The sequence below is a fragment of the Typopeltis vanoorti genome, chromosome 20 (assembly GCF_054136105.1).
Source record: "Typopeltis vanoorti isolate ZY-2024b chromosome 20, IOZ_Tvanoo_1.0, whole genome shotgun sequence".
In the NCBI taxonomy this organism is placed as follows: domain Eukaryota; kingdom Metazoa; phylum Arthropoda; class Arachnida; order Uropygi; family Thelyphonidae; genus Typopeltis; species Typopeltis vanoorti.
In genome coordinates this window covers 58904777-58925581 of record NC_143568.1, presented here as the reverse complement: position 1 = coordinate 58925581, position 20805 = coordinate 58904777, and the positions used below count along the sequence as shown (strand labels likewise).

General features: G+C 34.6%; 1 protein-coding gene across 1 annotated transcript in view; it reads left to right on the top strand.

The window, feature by feature from the left end:
- LOC150095469 (uncharacterized) overlaps positions 1-20805 on the top strand; it is a 142556-nt gene that overhangs the window by 58687 nt on the left and 63064 nt on the right. Inside the window, exons 2-5 of the mRNA XM_090410684.1 lie at positions 11638-11785; positions 15365-15432; positions 15570-15650; positions 19776-19946. Coding sequence (XP_090266810.1) covers positions 11638-11785; positions 15365-15432; positions 15570-15650; positions 19776-19946 — 468 coding nt within the window. The remainder of the gene's footprint in view (positions 1-11637; positions 11786-15364; positions 15433-15569; positions 15651-19775; positions 19947-20805) is intronic.

Here is a 20805-nt window from a genome sequence, read left to right as displayed (position 1 = left end):
CGTCAGTTCTGTTGTCATCAAATGACTGCTAACTAAATGCATGCCCTTTTCTTAAATTGGCAGAATTTTCATTTCATTTGTTTGACGAGGATAAAATCTATATTCTCTCTTGGATTTTTTTTTTTTTTTTTTTGAAAGAATATGATAAGGACGACGAATTTCAGAATCGACTCGACTCTTCCATTCTACTAATGTGGACTATATGTTGACAATTTTTTGGTGGATGAGATTATAAAAAAAATAAAGTAGACTTACTTAGTACTTAATTTCTGTGAAATTTGTGTGTGTGTGTGTGTGTGTGTGTGAGATCTTAATTACAAACGTGTAGCACATCGTAAAACGTGTTGTTCTACATTGTTTCATATTCTACACTGAAGGTAGATTCGTGTCAAAATCCAACATTTAATTGGATCTCACTGTCAGCCATCTCAATCTTTCTTACGACTTATTTACCTTATTAGCATATGAGCATGTACGTTTCTCTTCAGATATTTATTACTATCTGGAAGTATGTTGAGCGAGCAATAGTTTCTTTTACGATTATACACTATATGTACCCTGCTTAACGTATCATGTGGCCAAACCTTTTTTATCTGTCGCTGTTGTCACCTAGTCTTGCTAGATTCCATGGTAGTATTCTTAGAGTATTCTATATTCTCTGCGCTCTGTATTCTTGAGAGAGCAGAGTGACGCTCTCTCTCTCTCTCTCTCTCTTTCGCTTTGGAACGACAGACATAGAATGCGCTTCAATTTCTGCTATTGACTGGAAGAGAGGTTTGCTGTTTTTTCGGTCTTGAGCAATAGAAAAGAAAGTGCCTCCAGAACTTTTATTTTCCATCATCGTGTATGCATTCATTCTAAAAAGCGCAGCTGACAGCAATCTCGATATGAACAGACAGAAAGAAATAGAAAAAGTAGGTTGCTCAGAAAAAAAAAACCTTATCAACTATCGAAAGCGTTTTTGTTTTCAAAATATATATTTCTCCTTTAGATATTAGAATAACAGATAAGAAAGGAAAATGAAACTGCTCTTTTTCAGCAAATAAATGTAAGTTGAATCTTGTTTGGTTATGAGTTCATCACAAAATGTCTTTTCTACTAAAACAAAAGTACACAAAACTGCTATTTTTTATTCTTTCGTTTGTAGCCTCTTCCTAGTGAAGCATTAGTATAATCCGCATGTCATCTATTGCGGATCTACTACTGCTTAGTAGGTTTACCACTTAAGAATTCGGTATATATTTGTGTGGACATTATTCATCAGCACTATTTCAACCGAAACATTCAAACTTTCTGCATATACGGCCATAAAAATATTTCCATCTGTTAGCATTAGCATAATTCTCTAAAGCTCCCCCAACTCCAAAAAAAATATTTCTGTCTCTACAAAGATAACTATTGAGAAAGCAGTCTGACTTTTCTTTTCTGCCCACATTTTCAGCTCTTCTTTCAGGTATTGATCCTTTTGCTCTTTTCCCATGATCCGTCAGACAGAACTACTTTGTAAATTCCTGATAAAATTAGTTGATCAAAAGAAGCCGCTTCACACCGGCACACTTCCGCTTTGCCGAACCGCATCGCCAGCTGAGCCAACTTGTGATTCTGAATTTAAGAGTCCGTAGACGGAAAACGTGTTTAGAAGCTACTTGTAATGAGACCTTTCCATACAAACCATTTGCCTGGCGGGAACAACTTTCCGATATGCTTTTATGCGCGTACTGTGTTGAGCTGACATCAGTAAACGAAGCAAAATTCGGCACCACACACACACACACACACACACACACACACACACACACACACACACACGCAAAATAATCATACGGAAGGTGTGTACATTGTTCAAGGCAGTAATGGAAATTTCAGCATCTCTAAGCAAAGAAAAGTTGATAGAAAATACAAATTAAATTTGTAATAATTTTAATTTCTCAGCGTATTTATAATACTTAAATGCATTTCTTAAAAGAACTGAAGCGCATATTCATATAATTTCGAAATTTTAAAATTCACTTATAAATTAAGACTAAAATATTTACTTAAATATTCTGAATTCTAATTAGGATATTTCTAATTATAATTCTAATATTCTGAATAGAATATATCGATTAGTATTATAGTGTAAATATTAATTAGAATTCTATCTACTCTTAGTGGTAATTTATTCAGAAAAAGTTTAAAACTTATTTTACATGTGTAATATATACCCTTATTCGTATTTTTCGTTTTTTATATATTACGATAAAAAAAGAAGATAGGAGGAAACATTGATTAAACTGGATGAGTGATGTGGAAAATTCATAGATTCTATTACATATGAACTTGATCCATCATTAACTGCAAAGATAGAAAATACACATAGATATGACATCTTGGGAGGATAAAATGTAAGTGGAAACAATTGGTACGAAAGGATGGCAGAAAGACCAATACAAACATTCCAGGTAGACATAGAAAACACTGAGAGAAAAACATTCCATAGCTGTAACTTTTATGACTAATGTCAAGGCAGCTAAAGAATTTATATATTTTTCATGAATTATGTAGTTGCACATGTCTTGAGATCATTTTCTTTAAGCAATCGATAAGAGGAAAGCATGGAATTTTCCGCTTGAAAACATCTCACCAATGATTAAGATCTAAGAAGAAGATATTTAATTGCGTTTAAACTGACCAGGTCTTTCCGATCAAGAGAAAGTTTACCGACTTCTCAGTAAAGGAAAAATTGGAACTTTAGAATAAGAAATATTAGGGTATGAAGGTATTAGGAGAGAGTGAATGAAATATAGAGAAACTTAGGTAAAATGGATATTTACTAAACAGTTTGATCATATTACCTCCATCTACATTTGCAAGATAGTGTACATCTATGCTTATGATTACACAACTGTCACAATTTATTTTTATTTGGACAATATCGTTCCATATACGGGAGAAAATAATGACGGAATCGGATATGCTCGAAAAAAAAGTATTATGATTTCCAGTTAAATTTGAAATTCTTTCACCGGTTCAAGTGAAATGAAATATTAAAATGCCAGTGAATACAATCTGGGTAAATTTATCCAGGATGTTTTACAAATATTCTGATATTTTAATTATTTTGATTAGTCTCATATAAAACCTTACACCATACTCGGATAATGTTCAGAGAGAAAAAAGAGAGAGTTAGGGAAAAATTAATTAGATATTTTATTTGTGGAGAAGAATTATGAGAATGTTGACGTAAAAGTGAGACACATTAGGATAAACATTCAGGGAAAATTGAGTGAAAAGCAAACGGAAATCATTCTGTAAGACAGTCTTCTTCAATGAGTTGTTATGCTAGTACTTGGCATCATTTTGTAGGGCTGAATAGTTAAGACAGAGATTTTAATTATGAAATGCCCTTAAGTGATGGTGAATGATCATTAAAATGTTGATGAAATCGTTTACCAACGACGAAGGAAAAGTGGGATAATTAAATTTCTTGTTTGATGCAATTTAATTCCACTTGCCAGTCCTCACCTGATTGCCAACAGTGAACTGATAAAGAAATGCGATCGCGCACTCGCCTATGAAACGTTGCGTGAGTCTGCTGGCATCCTGTTCGGAGTCGTCTTCTTCAGGTGGAAGTGACAGCTAACCGCTTTATGAAGGCGAAATGTAGAGCACGTTGCTGACATACTTGGAACAACTGGCAGTTCACTTCTCACTTTTATTGAGAACCTCTGATACTATTTCGAATAATACATTTCTTTAAGCGCATGTCATATTAAGAGGCATTTTAATCGGATATAACACGTGATTTTCAATCGTTCTCATGGGAGCGAGCGGAAGAGAATGAGAGAGAGGGAGAGAGAGAGGAAAACTTGGTATTATATTCTCACTTTTCAAATTAAACATTTTCATTAATAATAAAACTCTCAAAAAATGAGATTGATTCAACTAAACACAGCGTTATCTGATTATTTCACAGACGGAGTTCATCCTATTCTTCGATGTCTAAGGTCAAACATCGAAGAACATGATGTCTGACCCGTTCTTCTGTTTTGAGAGATGGAAAATCCGCGTTCGAAATTCAACTATGGGTATGAATGTTTGCGAGTGTCTTGGGATGGGAGATGAATTTCATACACCCATGAGAAAAAAACAACGACCCTGCTTGTTGAAGGCGTGGAATAGCTTGAAATTCTCATTCCACCAGAGTGCTAATGGACGATGAAAAGAAAATGAAAGAGCTATTTTGGTTTATAGTGTTAAAACTGGTCATTTCTAGAGTAATTCGAGTAAAATGAGTACTAAACGACTTCGAGTAGATAGTAATATAATTACTATTAGAGGAACTAGAATTCTTAATTATATGCGCGATTAACATGTTTTGGCGTGGTTAAAGGTAATTACAAAACATCAACATATAAGTGCAGAATGCATAGTTAGCTTCAGCGATCATTTGTTAGGCTACGTAGTTCATTCGCGAGGACTTACGGCATTTATTTCGGATCATTTGTTAGGCTCCGTACAGCAGTCGCAAGGGCATCATGACATTCGCTCTTCTGTTGCAAAGACCAAATCCCAGTCGATAGAAACCATTATTAAAGATTTTCAACTAAAGATTAGTTAGTCTTTCTCTCTCGGGGTTTTGAACCCAGTAAACAGACAAGTACAATGCAGTTAACCGGCATAATACAGTAGACTCGTAGTCGATCATGATGCCAAACACGCCTCATTTTTTGAAAACGTGCTTTTAGATAAATTCACTCTTAAACGATTCTTTGATGTTTATTTACGTGTGCAGTTTAACGAGGGTATCAGCGGCATAATACTCTTACTAAATATCTATCTCTTTTTTTCTCTCTGGCTATCTACGCACATACTCACAACGGCGATCATGACATTTCCAAGGGGATCCACTAAACCAAATTAACTAGCCACTGTAAAGTAGGCTTAAAGAGTTATGGGAAATGCTCTTCAACGGGCTTAGGGTTTTCAAGGCACAGAAATGCTTGGCTATCGATAGTGCGGTAGACTGATATAAGTCTTTGTTCTCCTCGATCAATATACTTTTCCAGGAAATCATAGAAGAATAAAACGAGAACAGACCACGACGTTAAGAAGCGTCGTGGTCTGTTCTTCAAAATTGTTGAAGGACATTGAAGAGAAATTGTTTTTAAGAAAACAATTTCTCTGATGGAAATTTGAGAGCTCGATATTGGAAACAGCACATTACTCGACAGGCTTTTATTCTGCATATCGCAGTACTCGACAATTGCTTGTAATGACTTCTATATGCCACATTAATCGAATGTTGCTTATTTACATTGAAACAACGCAATCGGTAAGCGTTAACGGTTTTAATAAGAAGAAAATTTCAAAGCGTTATAGCTGAAGAATGTTCGTGTAAGTTGGATAAATCGATTCCTTTCCGAGACATAAATGCGATTGAAAGACTATTGGATTTTACTCGTTAAAACGATTTTAAACATGGCAATATATGCTGAACGTTTCGCTCAACGGACAAAATATTTAAAATTTTCAATTTAAATAAATATTTAAAAAATAAATTGCTTTTAAATATATCAGCATATACTGAGAATTTTGCTCAAGGATTACGGCATCTTACTTTGAAGAAGACCACCTAATAAACGATGACTAAAAATAACTAAAAATTATCTTATAACAAATATTTGCAATAAACGTGCATTAATTTCTATGGCAGAGAAAGATCATGCGTATAGTATACGCGCATCGGCATTTAATCAAATATCAGGTGTGGAGGCTGTTGTCCTGGCTCCATGGTGTGGAAGATGGAGATAAGTCTGTCGTCAGTGAGGGAATGCTGCTTGGTGATGGTCAATTCCGTGCCCACTATAGACTCATGTGTTCGCTAGTTAGTTTGCATGTTCCAGCGGGATTAAAAACCCGATTAGCCGAGGAAACGTTTTCGCGTGCATATGAAACTTCCTAACTTATTTTCAGTGTAAAATCTCTACAAAAGTTTCTCATACTCTAGTAGGGAATCGAACCTATTTCTTTCCAGAGGGAAGAACGGAATCATCTGTGTCTTCGTGTCTAAGTAATGAAATATCTTTTGGGTTTATTGATTGTGGCTTTTTATGGTCTACGTTCATCTTTCTTTATTTTCGATTTTATTTATAATATTTTAATCTTTTTAGGCTACATTTTTTCTTATGATGTCTAAATAAATGCAACTTATTGTTATGTGTGCGTGCGCGCGTGTGTTGCTGATAACAAAACTACTTTTAATGTTGGTCTTTAGCAACTGGTAGCAAATGAATAAAGTTCGGTAATAAAAAAGTAAAAAAATCCAAGCCATACAAGTAGGAAAAAAAACTTGAATGATTGGAAGGAACTTTTGCCAGACAAATCATAATTCTGAGGTTTTCAACCGGAACTGTTAGAAATAGCAAAATAACTCATCCAGCTCATGTCCACAAGACGGAGTGCGATGCTCCAACTATGAAATATGAAAAACAACTCCAGCTACAAGAAAGAGATTACGTAGCCATGCTCCCGTGCACAAGGGTTCCATCATGAAGGAAATTTTAGCAAGGAGAATTTGTCGAAAGAAAACACCCGTGATTTTCTGACAGATATGTGTTTTTTTCCTGTCTCTGACAACGGATTTCCTGTAACTCAAGAATCTCAGAAATTTATCGGCAAATGGTTAGCTAGCTACTAGTGCACACAGCGTGAAGTGAAAGAAATTGGTGTGCACTACTGGAAACAAGAAATGGTGGTGGTAGCACTCAAAATACATATCGGAAGCTGTTTTTACACATTGAGTCTGTTCGATGTTTTGAAAACTGATGCATTTGTATCATTATGAATCGTTATTTCCATAGTGCAGTAAAAATTCCTGGATTGGAATCTTTTTTTAACATTATATATATATATAGGGAGGAAGCGGTCCTTACGCCGAAATAGTTTTCTTCGCTGTAATACACTTCTGCAAGTGGGAGTAGAGATCTTGGAAAGGGGGGGTGTTACTTGTTTTGAAGGAAAATGGAAAACAATCCGTTCAGCATTACTGACCACGGAGATGAGGAACAGAATAAGTGTCTCTAAGGAATAATTCGTTATAAAGGAATGCAGGAAATGTGCAAACATTATAGTACAAACATACAGGAACTCGAAGTTCCTTTATGCCGTTTTGGGAATAGTACGTCTCGTATATGACGTAACACAGAGGCATCGTTCCTCATTTACAGATGTACCTTCGGGAATGAACTCCTTGTTCGCAAACAACGAACTTCTTGATGCAAACCATGACCTACAGTGATATTCATTGTCCGAGTACGGTTTGCTTCCAGAACTTGTCACTGTTCCTACAGCGAGTCTTTGAAAGACTGTTGAGCTCACCGTCCACCAGAGATTTCGTCCTTTATGGAGCTAACAATGTCACTCAGACATTCTGTCGAATGTCTGATTACCAACCATTCGACGGAACATTTGGAGTTTCTCCAAGTTTTCCTAACTGCTGAACGGAATTTATCATTTTATTTGTCACAACATCGACATTTCGATCTCTGAAATTAGGTCGAAGCGCAGTTTCAAAGCATCCTCTGGAGTATTTATGACAGCGACAAAATACGTTTTTTTTGAGAAAGTGGAGGACCCTTAGCAAAAATCTGAAAAACGTATTTGCTACTTTCAGTCGCAGAAGGGGAGCTCAGAGGGCAACAAATGCAGTTCTTGTGCTTGTAATCAGTACCTACGCTAGTGTTCAGTGGATTTGTTTCATATGAAACTATTTTGAGCTTAGTGAGATTGTACATTCGATGTTTTTGATAGTGGTTTGTGTTTTATATATGATCTTTACGTGTTAAAACAGATAACATTACTTTTATTTATTTATTCGTGGAGTTTCCTCCCTTTTTCTCCCCCGTCCCTATTGGGAAGAGTTGAGCGCTCTCATGGGGGGGGGGTAAGTATTTATGGCTGTAGATCTATATGTTCACAGTTTTCCTGCTTGCGGGATGAAAAACGCCAGATAAACTGGCGGAAAAAGCCCTACTGCCAGGGCCCAAGACCGGCTAACTTGGCTATGCCTGAGGAAGATCCTCAAATTCCTCACGTTTTCGAGGGAATCGAACCTGGGATACTCCTTCCCCAGGCATATGGTTGCGAAGCGCACAGCCACTGGGATAACCGCGCGGACATAACATTATTAAAAATAAAACAATATTTATTTTCGTTTATGCAACATGAACATTATCAAGGAGCTTTAACATAACATCTTAATAACTATCTTGTAAAATTGTAAACTAAAACTTAGTTTAGAGATAGAGAGAGTGAGATGCTCCTTTTATGTGCTTCTTAAACATATAAATAGAATTTTCCAAAGAGAGAGACAGAGAGCGATTTCTTCATTTTTTTTCAGTCGATAGGGATAAAAAGCTCAAAACTTTTTTTTTTCTCGCTAGAAATAAATTTTAATTAAATTTTTAAAATTTAATTTAAATTAAGAAAGAATCTTTGAATATACGTTTCACATTAGACTAAGATTTAAGTAGTTACTAATTTTAAAATAAAACTGGTTTTGACGTGTTGTCTGGAATTATACAAATGAAGTTCAACAGCCAGATTGAAAACAGGTTAGTTGATGGTAAAAGGATTAGAAATAATTACAACCATAGCAACAGTCGTTTGTTTTTCTAGTGCGAAGTAAATGATAATCCCACCGCCTTTAAAATTAAAAGTTTTAGTTTCATTTCATCAATAAACAAGTGTCACCTGATTGGGAGAAAAATAAACCTTTCTTTCTACCAAAAAGTCACAAAAAATATAACAGAAAAAAGCAGTGTTGGTGCAGTGCCTCCTCCCCTGCTCGCCACAACAAGACAAAGAATGAACAACTAAAATATCTTCGCAAGGAAGCCGGGAGTAGTTAAGACCTGATATAGAAGTCGTCACCTGAAAGTGGTAGTAAGTTAGTTTTTTCTTGAAACGTTATAAAGGATAGCGTAATATTTCTCGTGGTACGATAAGACTTTTCTTGTGCTGTAAACCTACGACAGAACCCACTGATCCCTTAGGAAGCTTCGCTTATTTTGGCAATACCAAGTTAGCTTCCTTCCAAAATTGCAAGGGAGAAAGGCCAACACAAATAGCCTTTCTGCGGTTGTCATTTCTTCTCAAAGTAACTGCAGAAGAGCACGGGGAAACAGACAGTGATAATGGCGAGCAATAAATTCCTGGCATTGCCACTGACTACTCTTCGGTATTGTGTCAAGTCGCTTTTGGACCATCGTTTCATTTTCTAATAATTCATATCTTAGAAAGTATACCGACAATGGAGCTCATCTTTACAGCTTCTCTAAAGAAAATAGTAAAAAATCCATTTTGTAAAAATAAGAAATCATTTTTACCGAACATTTTTTCAATCACTTTTTCTGCGATTCCATTTCCCTTTCAAGCAAATGAATAATCTTGGAAACTTGTTCCTCCAGTAAATGAATTCTTGTTCTTTCTGGTTCATTTCTTTAAGAATTTTTATGCTTTCCCAAATGATCTGAAGCGATAGTAAAGAAAATGTTTTTTTTCTATGCGGCCTCACGAAGAGTTTTTTTTTTCCTATATTTTACTTCTAAGACAAGTTTGTCTTAAAAGCCATTCTTTGAACAACATAACGATTGATTTCCGCTTGGCTCTATATTTTACTTGCGCGCGCGTACGCGCGCACACACACACACATACACACACACGAGTATTTGATGTAATTCCTTTGCACTTCCTAGATTAAGTGCTGTATCTTATTCACTCACACACGTATGCAGGAATATTTAGAACTAATGTTCCAAATATTCCTTCATATTTTTAGGGAAAAAGAAGCATTTCATTCTGCAGCGGTATTGCCTTTCGGTCTCATGTGTCGAATCTGTGAACATTCGCTATTTATCAAGGTCACTGTGCTCTATTAAGAAAGATCATTCAGTTATCCTTGCATAATATCAGAACATGAGATTTGGAAAATAATAAGAAGTTACTGAAGTCAATCTACTGTTTGACTTCATTTCGAACCTAGGCTTGTTGTTTCTATAAAATTCTATATTAGAATGAATAATTGATATATAGAGAGAGGGATCAATGTTTGCATGCGTAGATACAATACATAGAAAATAGAAGGTTAGGGATTGTCTTTCCAATTAAGTGTTTCTGGTTATTGTTGTTTAGTCCAAATGCGATGGTTGACATTAAATTAGTATTATGTGTCGAACACTTCGATTATTATGCTCAGAAATTCAGATATGTTGTCAAATAAAAATAAAGAGCCAGCTCTCTATTTGCAACTTGCCATGCAGAAAATATAAAAAAAGGAGTGCGTACCTTGGGCCATACTGGATGACATCTATCACAATTTCTGAAACACACTCGCGAGGAACTTAGTAGTTATCTTGTTCATTAAACTTTACTTCGAAATAAAGTTCTCACGCTTTTATTATAAAGGTACAATGTTTAGGCTTTTACGTTTACTGTACATTCTTCACACATAACAGCATCTTCGACCTTGCTATCACAATTGTGATGACGATGAAGTATTTCCTCTTTTTGTCGGGAGGAAAATTGGTTAGAATTCCATTTAGGAAGGCGAACCGATTTTCGCCTTCCATTTAGGAAGGCGAACTTCCTAAATGGAAGGCGAACCCTCCTTATGAAACCTTGCGTTTATAAAAAGCAAGGTTTCATAAGGAGGTGCCAGGATTCTTCTTCTGTTAAAACAGACTAACCATCGAGAAGAACATACGCAGATATAATACCACGTCCATATAGTCTTAAACTTTCTTCAGGTATAGTTAAAAAATCTTTGCATATAAAAAAAAGGCAGGGACTTTTTACATATCTGAGAGACATTTTATGTTATTGTTTCATTGTTTAATTATTATACTAAAAGGATACCTTTCGAAGCTACTTAAAAAATATCAACCTGATAAATACAAGAAACAAACTGCAACTGTAAAGAAATGACTAATGAATAATGTATACGGAATCTTATCATGTGGATTAATGGTTTCAACCAACAATATTATAGCTTTGAATCACTGTGTTCTTCCATTGTTTCTCTGAAGTTTGTGTTCTGTTCTCTGATCTGGTTTACGCTGAGCATGGACCCACGCCGTATCATGCAGACATTAGGAAACCAAATAAAAGACAGAATAGGTTGATTATTCCTTATTCTGCTAGTCTTCTACGTGTGTGTATATGCGTGTCGTTTATGCCTATTAAAAGTTGCGGATTAAAAAAACAAAACGCGTTTCTGGGGGGGGGAAACCCTTAACTCCGCCTGAGACTGGTTAACTCACCTTCAGTTAACGCATTCAAACCCACGTCTTATATCCACGAGCATCACTGAAAACTACTGATCATTTTTTGTTGCAAAATCAAATATTAATTCGCGAAGAAACATTTAACCTATTTTATCTTATTATATGTAAATAAATTTCATCACTGGTTTGAGAGCATCCGTGCTTACTGAAGGTCTGAACTGATTTCGAAAAAAAGTTCCATGTTTGATCTCTAGAGCGAAGGTTTTGATTAGCACTCAGCCTACGTTCTACTAAAGTTCAAGCTCACTATTTTTATTCTAAAGATGTACGCATAATGAAACGCAATAATATTATAGTGTTTCTTTCTTTACAGTACATACCAGTTGTCGATTTCCAGAAAAATGGTCCGGTACATGGTTCCAGAAAGGGATTATGACCCCAATAACTATAGACAGGAAGAGCGTTTCAATCAAAGGAGAATGCCTTGACTCTGACGGTGACCTATTCCTCATTGAAGACAGGTAAGTCCGCTTTCATCATTCTGATGATTATTTCAACTGCGTGCATCCCATGTAAATATATGCGTGTAAGAAAACGTATTAGTTTTGAAAATGTTTTTACATTTTTTATCATTTCTACATTTAAGATGGTTTTACATTTTTTAAAACAAAAATATTTCGATTTTATTTTTGATTTCTTTTTAAAATAAACTGACTTACAAAGTACATAACTATTTATGTTTTTTATCATTTCTATTGATTGGTTTCTAATATTGCAACGGAAGCAAATTATGTCGTTTAAGTTATTCCCTGTCTTTAGGATTATTTAGTATTACATTAACTATGACGTGCAAATTATAAAACCACACATCAGAAATGTATCAGTCCTCTAATGTCGTAAATTAAAAATTCTGATTATAAGTTTTGTAAATTATAAACACATTCCTACGGTTTCTAGGGTAATGTAAGATTTATGTTAATATGAATGACTTAATATAAAATATCAAAATAGAGTTTTGACTTGAATAACAAAAAATAAAAAGGCGAAAAAAAGCTCGAGCTCTACATGCAATTGATAAAAAAAATCAAAACAATTCACTTATAAAATACTATTCATTCATGTAGAGAAATTTTCTCTAGAAGCTGTTCGCAAAATAATAGTATTTCATGATATTGAAACTCGTGTTCTATGACCTCAATGCATTCCCCCCTCTTATTATCAGTATTTCTATGATGAATATCTCTGATGATTAGACAGACATTCTAATTGAGCGAAATTCTTGCATTTCTTTCTCGCAAGTGATTTATGAAGAGACATAAGTGAAGATATTTTTCCTGCTAGTAAAGGAAGCTCTTGACAGTTCTGCGTACTTCTGACCCGAAACCCATTTGTTATAGGATTATGATATAAACTCTGTCGGAATTGGCGGCAGGCGGCTTAGATGTTTCTAAGGAAACTTCGTCAAGTTTTTTTTTTGTTTTGGGTTTTTTGAACCAGGAGTGATGAGCTAATGCAGCACCGTGCTTCATCGTTGTACTCGTATTGAATACTGATGCTGAATAGTATTGAAAAGTGAAGTCAAAGTATTCAACACATCAACCGCTAGATATTTCTTATGAAAAAAAATCAACAAGCGTTTATTCAGAAAATATAAATCTGCAGAAATAAACTCTTCCCTGCACAAGAAAATTCTTATTAATTCAAAGTGATCATTGGACCATAAGAACTGCATGCACCAAAGAAAACCTATGAGGTGAAATGTTAACAATTAATACCATTATTATTATTAATCGGTGATATGATATTATCTTTTGCTCGCAGAAGAGAAATTTATATAATGCTATTCCTATTTGCTTCACCCCTGTTATGATTTGGTTGCGCTACAGTGATAGTAAATGTAACTGGAAAGAAATATATCAAAAATTCACGATAAAATAATTTCTAGACGCACATATCGCATCTCATATTTCCGTTAAGATGCAAAGCGTTCTATTTCATACCAATTTTTCCCATGAAAAAAATATTTTCGCTAGGCTTGTATGACAAGGAATCTCGGTATTGATAAGTGATGCAGAGAACTGAGATAGAAAGAAACGTATCTATGATGATAGTTGCTTTCTTATATGTAGGAGAATACTAATCATTGAAACTCTCACGGTACCTATCCAAATAATCAAAAGTATAATGATTTTCGACATCTTCAAATAAAACTAAAAATAATAATAATATAAACATTTAAGAAATACTTCCTTGCATAGTAAATTACTGATGTCTAATTTATACCTCGCGAATAAATAAGACTATTAATAATATCATGGTTTGACAAACATCTTGTAATAATTAGCAACACATTTTTCCTTCTTTACGCAAAGTACTCGATATTAGAAAAAGGTTTGCGTTTGATTTACATGATTTACATTTAGACACCGTGTGTAAATAAGATATCAAATTAATAAAAATTATAATGATTTAATTTAAACATCAGTCGTTGTTTCTTTTCAAATTTAATATAAGAAATATATTTAATATAAGAAATTCAAAGAATTTTAACAAACAAGCAAATATCAGTGACTTAATCCCCCAAAATTTTCTATGACAAAATTATTGGCCCACGTGCCTCCATTAGGCAATCGCAAAATTGCTGGCCATCTAATATTACTGATTTTAACTGGCACACGGAGAGCAGAATTAGGAACAGGCGATATGGCGAACAACGGGGTCCATCTGGTGGCCCACTGTGTTGTTTGAAATAGTGTGAGTTCTACAGTCGATTCTCTTAAGTTTTCTATGTCTTAAAAATTCGCTTGCCCATGCCAGATAGAAACAAACTCGATAGCCATGATCAGCTCTAGACATAATAAACTCAATAAGAAGCATAAATATCCCTCCATTGGCTTCAAAAGCAATGTCCGCAACACCGAACCGACTTTACGTGTGCAGAAAAATAGAGGTAGACAAAATTAATGACACAAACGATATTTAGTATTGGTTAAAAGAAGTTTCTTATGAGATGAGGGACGGTATGACCTTTTTAAATTAACTTTTTTATACATTCATTTGTAACTGGCTATCAAGTGATGAGAATAAAGAAATCCAATAAGTAATAAGTGATGACATTTGACCAGCTGTCATTCGGACATATTGACGTATGCAGTCCTCTTAAACGAAGATTTTATCCCCTCCACGATATCTCCCAATATGACGCGCCAGTATTTACCCCCCCCCCCCCCACACACACACACAAGAGTCTTTGGCGGAATTCTACGGGTTCGTACTTGAGATCCGAATCTTAAAAAAATGCAAAGAAAATCTCACTAAAAGAAAGTGAAAGTATTTTTCTATTCATTCACCACGTTGGTTGGCATGTGAGCCTTTCTGAATTGCATGAAAGAATTTTTCAACCCTCTCACATTTCTTTCTCTCATCCTTCTTTTCTCTGTAGGAGAGATATATGGTAAGGACACCAAAGAAAGAAAGCGCAATACTTTCAACATCCGGGTACAGTGTTACAAATTCTACTATATTTTCTGCATTCCACCACGCTCTACTGAATATTCTATTCCACTTCTTCACTTCTCGTATACATAGGTGGCGTTCGTGATAATTTTCATGTTTTGTAACCAACAGCAGCACAGAAAATGGGAAAAAGAATTCTTTCTTTGTGAAATCTACATTATGGTCTTCTCTGACATATTTATTCTCGAAAAAAGTTTCATCTCTTTCTTTCATGCATGGATGAAATTGATAACTTACTGACAAGACGGCTGCGATGCTCCTAACAATAAAACCATTGTTGAACAAGTTCGACACGAGCAGCTGGCACAATTGTGTCGCTATTAAAGTTGGAAAGAATAAATCATTCCTTTAACTGTAATGTAGTGAAAAATCATTTTTATGTGCTTCACTGATGAATGCGTCTAAGGAGATCATCCGCTAAGCTACACTATAAAGAGGATGAAAATTTGACCCGGTTTTCCTGATTATATTCATAATCAACAACCTAAAATACTTCTGTATAATTAGGCGATTTTTCGTAGCATAATCATCAGAATTACTCCGCACAGAGAACTCTAATTCAACCAATTTGTTTGCTATTCCAGTAAGGTAAAGTGCTATCGTTGTGTGGTGATATATGAAAAGCATCCCAACGTCCTGCAATACAGAGAAAGTAAGTATTTTTCCATTTCCGATCTAATAGTGATTATCATTAATTAACTCATTTTTAAACTCCTGAACATTAAACAACCCTAAGACAATACTTTAATATTTCAAGATTGTGTAATATAATGTTTGTCCATTTTTCAGCGTACTGTGATGAGTATCGAACACTGGAACAAGCCTGCTACAGGCTAACAGTTGACGCTCATCTCTACTCCATGTTTAGAGGTAAGAAGAGGAATGCAGTTGCTACAAAACTACATTTCTTATAATTATTTAGCTTAATTAGAGGTAGATAGTAATCACTGTGCATTTTGTAGAATAACAGAATGCTATTTAGATCTATATTTTTATATGATTCCAATCACACTTCGTAAATCCGTGATTCACTTTAGTAGAATGAATAGTCGGGTTAGATAATTGGGGAACTAAATCTTTGCTTTATAAAGCCACTTCAAGTCGCCAATAAATAAATAAGTTGATGATCTCACTCAGAAGGATGGAAATCATCTACCTCCTGATTGCTATAGTGGAATTTGAATCCACATCTTCTCGACTGGGGAGCTGAGAGGCTGGTCACTCGATCAACCAGCAAGGTGCATGATAGTAAACAGCGTATATAATAAATAAATAAATAAAAATAAACGCGTAATAAAAATGATCTAACGAATTTGTCAATATTATTTGTTAATACAAGTATAATGCTAAACATTGCAGTTATCATGTGGTTACTAAATGTTTCTTGTTATATCAAGCTATATCGGTTTATATGAAATTACATCATCTGTCTGAAGTGTTGGATACCCAGAATCAGAACTCAATAGGAGTATCCAATCAGGGTGGATAAACTGGAAAAGGGCTTCAGGTACCTTGTGTGATAGAAAATAATGTTTAGCAAGTTAAAAGATAAGATCTAAGTAAGGGTAGTAAGACCAGCACTGATGTATAGCAATGAGACCTGACAGACGACCTGGGATGGTACAAGAGAATGGACGTACGTGAAATGAGAATGCCGAGACTTGAAATTGGAAAGACTGGATAAGATCAAACACTTACTAATCTAGTGGATAATAAAGTAACCCAAGTATCTGGGAAGATTAGGGAATTAAGGCTGAGGTGGTTTGGGTATGTTATGCAGCCTGACGGAGACTATATGGGAAGAAACTTGAATGAGATGAAGCTATCGGACAAAAGAATATCTTATGAGGGAAGAATATCCCTCATACAGAACTGAATGGAGGAGGTTGATCTGCTTCAGCGGTCCCACTTGAGCTGGAATGAAGCTAGAAAAGAAGAAGAAGAAGAAGAAGAAGCATTCCCTATATGGCATAGTTGCTATGACTCGCCCAGCGTAAGTTATTTTAACTTCTAGGCGAAGAAACTGCAGTTCCACATTTTACTTCCCACCTCCACAAAATAATGGAAATAGATATCCATGCAACACTCGAAATTTAAATAATCATCATTATGTACATATAATGTATTTCATCTCATCCCATTTTCCTTTTATTCTCTTTTACCTTGCGGTGTTGAGGGTTGGATAATCATCGGACCTCAAACCGTTCACAGGATGAGGTGGTCAGCCCTACGTCCTGTTGTATCCTATGTCCGCAGTGCTGTTGAGTTCTCAAGGCCAGTTTGCCCTGCTTTGCGGGATGAAAAATCCCAGGATAAACTGGGGAAAAATCCCTACTGTCCATGCCCAAGGCCGACTAACTTGGCTATGGCTGAGGAAGTTCCTTCAGCTTCTCACATCATCGACGAGAATCGAACCTGGACACTCCTTCCCCAGGCATATGGGTGCGAAGCGCATAGCCACTAGGCTAACCGCGCGGAAACATATAATGTATTATTATTATTAAAGTTAGAACCAATTATATGATTGACATCATTATTAGTAGTAGTAGTAATAGTAGTAGTAAAAATACAATTGACTCTCCCTATAATAGATATCATAACAAACTCACTTATTAAAAAAAAATAATAAAAATAAATTATTATTATTATTATTATTAATCTACTCTGGTTCAAATTCAGCAGTTTTAATTTTTAGCGAGGTTTAAGGTTTTTCTTTAAATACAGAAGAATCAAAATTCTTCTGTATTTAATTTCTTTAAATACAGAAGAATTTGGACATACGTATTCTATTACATGCATAAATGAAACACAAAAAAATTAGGCTTCAACTTAGGGCCTGAAGGCCCTAAACTGAAGTCTAAGTGAAACGCTCATAATTAGTTTCTAATCACTGATTAGCGTATGCGACGTTCTGTCATATTAAAGAGCAAATCAAAAAGTTGTTATAAATTTGAAATTTCTTTAACGCATTTCCGGTCAAAATATCGATTGATACAACATTCGTTTATTGACAAAGAATGAAATTCATTAGCAGAAGATTATGTATTCCAACTGTACCTTCAGTAATTTTGTGGCTATCTTTTCATAATGCCAACATAAAATAGGAAATCACTTCAATAGAATCCCACTTCTTAGAACAACGGGAATTTTTTGTTCGCATATAACAAATAGCCTTCTAAGAATGATCTCTCACAACGTAAGAGCTATCTTATAATTTAGTAATCCGAATCTAACTTTTATTCTAGTCATTTCTTAATTTTCAACTGATATCATCGCTGTGTTCGATGACAGAATGCAAACACATTTTGGGTGGTGCTTCTAAAAGCTTCCTAAAATTCTTGACATGTACAAGAAAAGCAATTAGTTTGATTAATGATCTCTCTCTCTCTCTCTCTCTCTCTCTCTCTCTCTCTCTCTCTCTCTCTCTCTCTCTCTCCTTTTATCCCCGTTACGTTAGTGATTCATTACACTTCTTATCGGTTATCACACTTTCTTTCTGTAATATGCAGTTTCTATAGATATTCATGTAAAAACACGTACAATGCTACCATCCATACGCAATAAAAACGCGCCAGATTGAAGTTTTGAATTACTTCCTGTTTATTCAAGTGAGAATTTGACACTTCTTAAAAACAATCTCCTTATATATGTTGTTTTTTCTAGAAACGGCAACCTATATATGAAATGTAAAAAGTTTTAGCTTTAATTTGGAAAGCAAAAAGCAAAGATGGAAACCTTCAGTCTATTCACACTGGCGTTTAAAATGGCATAAATAATCTTCTCCGATGGGATTATCCAAAAAACCTTCCATTCAGGATCAAGCTACTGTTTCATTGTTAACAACAAAATCTTTCGTTCTGGAGCAACCTACTGTTTGCTGTTAACAACAAATCTTTTATTCAGGATCAAGCTACTGTTTCACTGTTAACAACAAATCTTTCCTCCAGGTTCAAGCTACTGTTTCACTGTTAACAAAAACTCCTCCTGCTTGACCGATTGTTTAACTTAGAAGACTGCAGACAGGAATCCGCCACAAACATAGATGTCAGTGATTCCGCGAAAATGTCATCTTCCGGTATGAGACCACCTCCCTCCTTATTGAAGGCCTGAAATAGTTTGAAAAGGTTCCACGTTTCTTCGCTAGAACAGGATTTATGGACAATGTAAAAATAAATAAAAATATAAAAAGTTAATACAAATAGGGAAAAATCTCTATTCCACTCAATTGCGCTAAATGTATTACAGAATTACAACTTTTTTCGTGGGTAGAAGTGACATAAAAAATCCACTTCCAGCGTAAGTTGATATCTAAAATTCTAGGGAACAACAAAGACCTGAACTTTAAAGAAACATCATCAAAAAGACCGATTAATATTTAATTGAGTTAATTTAATTCTCTTTAATTCTGCGTATTTGATTAACAGCTATTTCAAAGACGGAACAACGACAAACATGTCTTTCTACCTTTACTTAAAGAAAAGTCAAATAAAGTATTTATCTATTTATTAAAAAAATATTAGGAGTTATTTAAAATGATTAATATTTAATTGAAAACAGCAATTAATTATGTTAAAAAGGATTATTATATAATGATAAAAGGAATTATATTAGAAGTTCTGGAAATCTAATAAATTCTCTAATTTTTAATTCTAAACTACGTTTAAAAACTTTAGAAAAAAATTCAGCCATTTGAAGTCTGGAACATCTGGCAAAGGAAATAAAGAAATTGAAATTCCAAGATCTGCTTAAAAAATCTATTGAATTGCAACAACCTTCTTGCACAGCCTTGGAAGGATTATTATTATTATTATTATTATTATTATTATTATTATTATTATTATTTTTATTATTATTATTATTATTATTATTATTAGAGCTCTTTCTCATCTAGAATTAAATTACTAAACTTAAACTGGTTAAATAAAATTTATCTCAAGTAATCCTGTCTCTCTCTCGCTCTCAGTCTTCTGTCTTAGATGTGTTTATATTTTTCAGTGAACGCCACCCCCGTCAGTTGTCCTTTCAAAGGTCCCTTCATGTTAACCTACACCAGAGGGCACGGAGAATGTAAATATCCACAGTCTACTGTTGATGCATGCACAGAAGATTATCGTCTTCTCTTTTGGTTTCAGGCCTGTCCAGACAATTCACCCACGGAGAGCAGTGGTAAGGTAAAACTGGCAACGCATTCCCCTTACAGCACGAAATCATAAAATAAGATCCAATCGTAATATCCTATATGTTTGATGAATTGTTTAGTTAACTTTTAAACTGTTGGCTGTTCAGTAATTACTAGATCAAGTACTCATTCAATATACTTCTATGAGGAATGTATTCAGTACGTTGAATCTTTATTCAAATATATTTCAATTACAATTTTCAGATGAGATGGAATCCAACTTATTGAATGAAACGTAGAAAAAATACGCAAATTTGAAACGCAAAACGGATGAGACTGAAATTTATGCTTTTAGAGTTCATTGTTATCAACAATAGTAAATAATTAAGGAAAATTATTTGAGTACTTAGAGAAAGAACAACTTGCGTAAAACAAAATATGAAGACAATTTTGCAACTTATGAAACTAGTTGAATTTTGAGACAAAATGGAGAAATGGATGATAAAAAATGAAAGATAAAGTTTTCTTTGCCATTACACTCGTTATATATATTACTATTAGAAAATGCATTTAATATTTGAAAATAATACTTACTGTATAGAGTAGTACGGCGAAGCTGTTAATTTCAATAACTCAGAAAGTATTAAAATACAGTATACGAAGAGAAAGGAATTGAACTAATACTACCCACAAAAACGTTAGTTTATATTTCGCTGGTGTCAAAAACTAAGGGTGAGCACTATTTCTGACGATTACAACCGAAAATTCAGACAAATAAGCTTGTGGTAATTTGTATGACTAACGATTTTGAGTAGAAAGCGGGTACGCATTCCGTTGGTGCCACTCAACAAGATAAAAGACTGCGCGAAGCGAGATATTTGAAGGAAGCTCTTTTGGTGAAAGAAT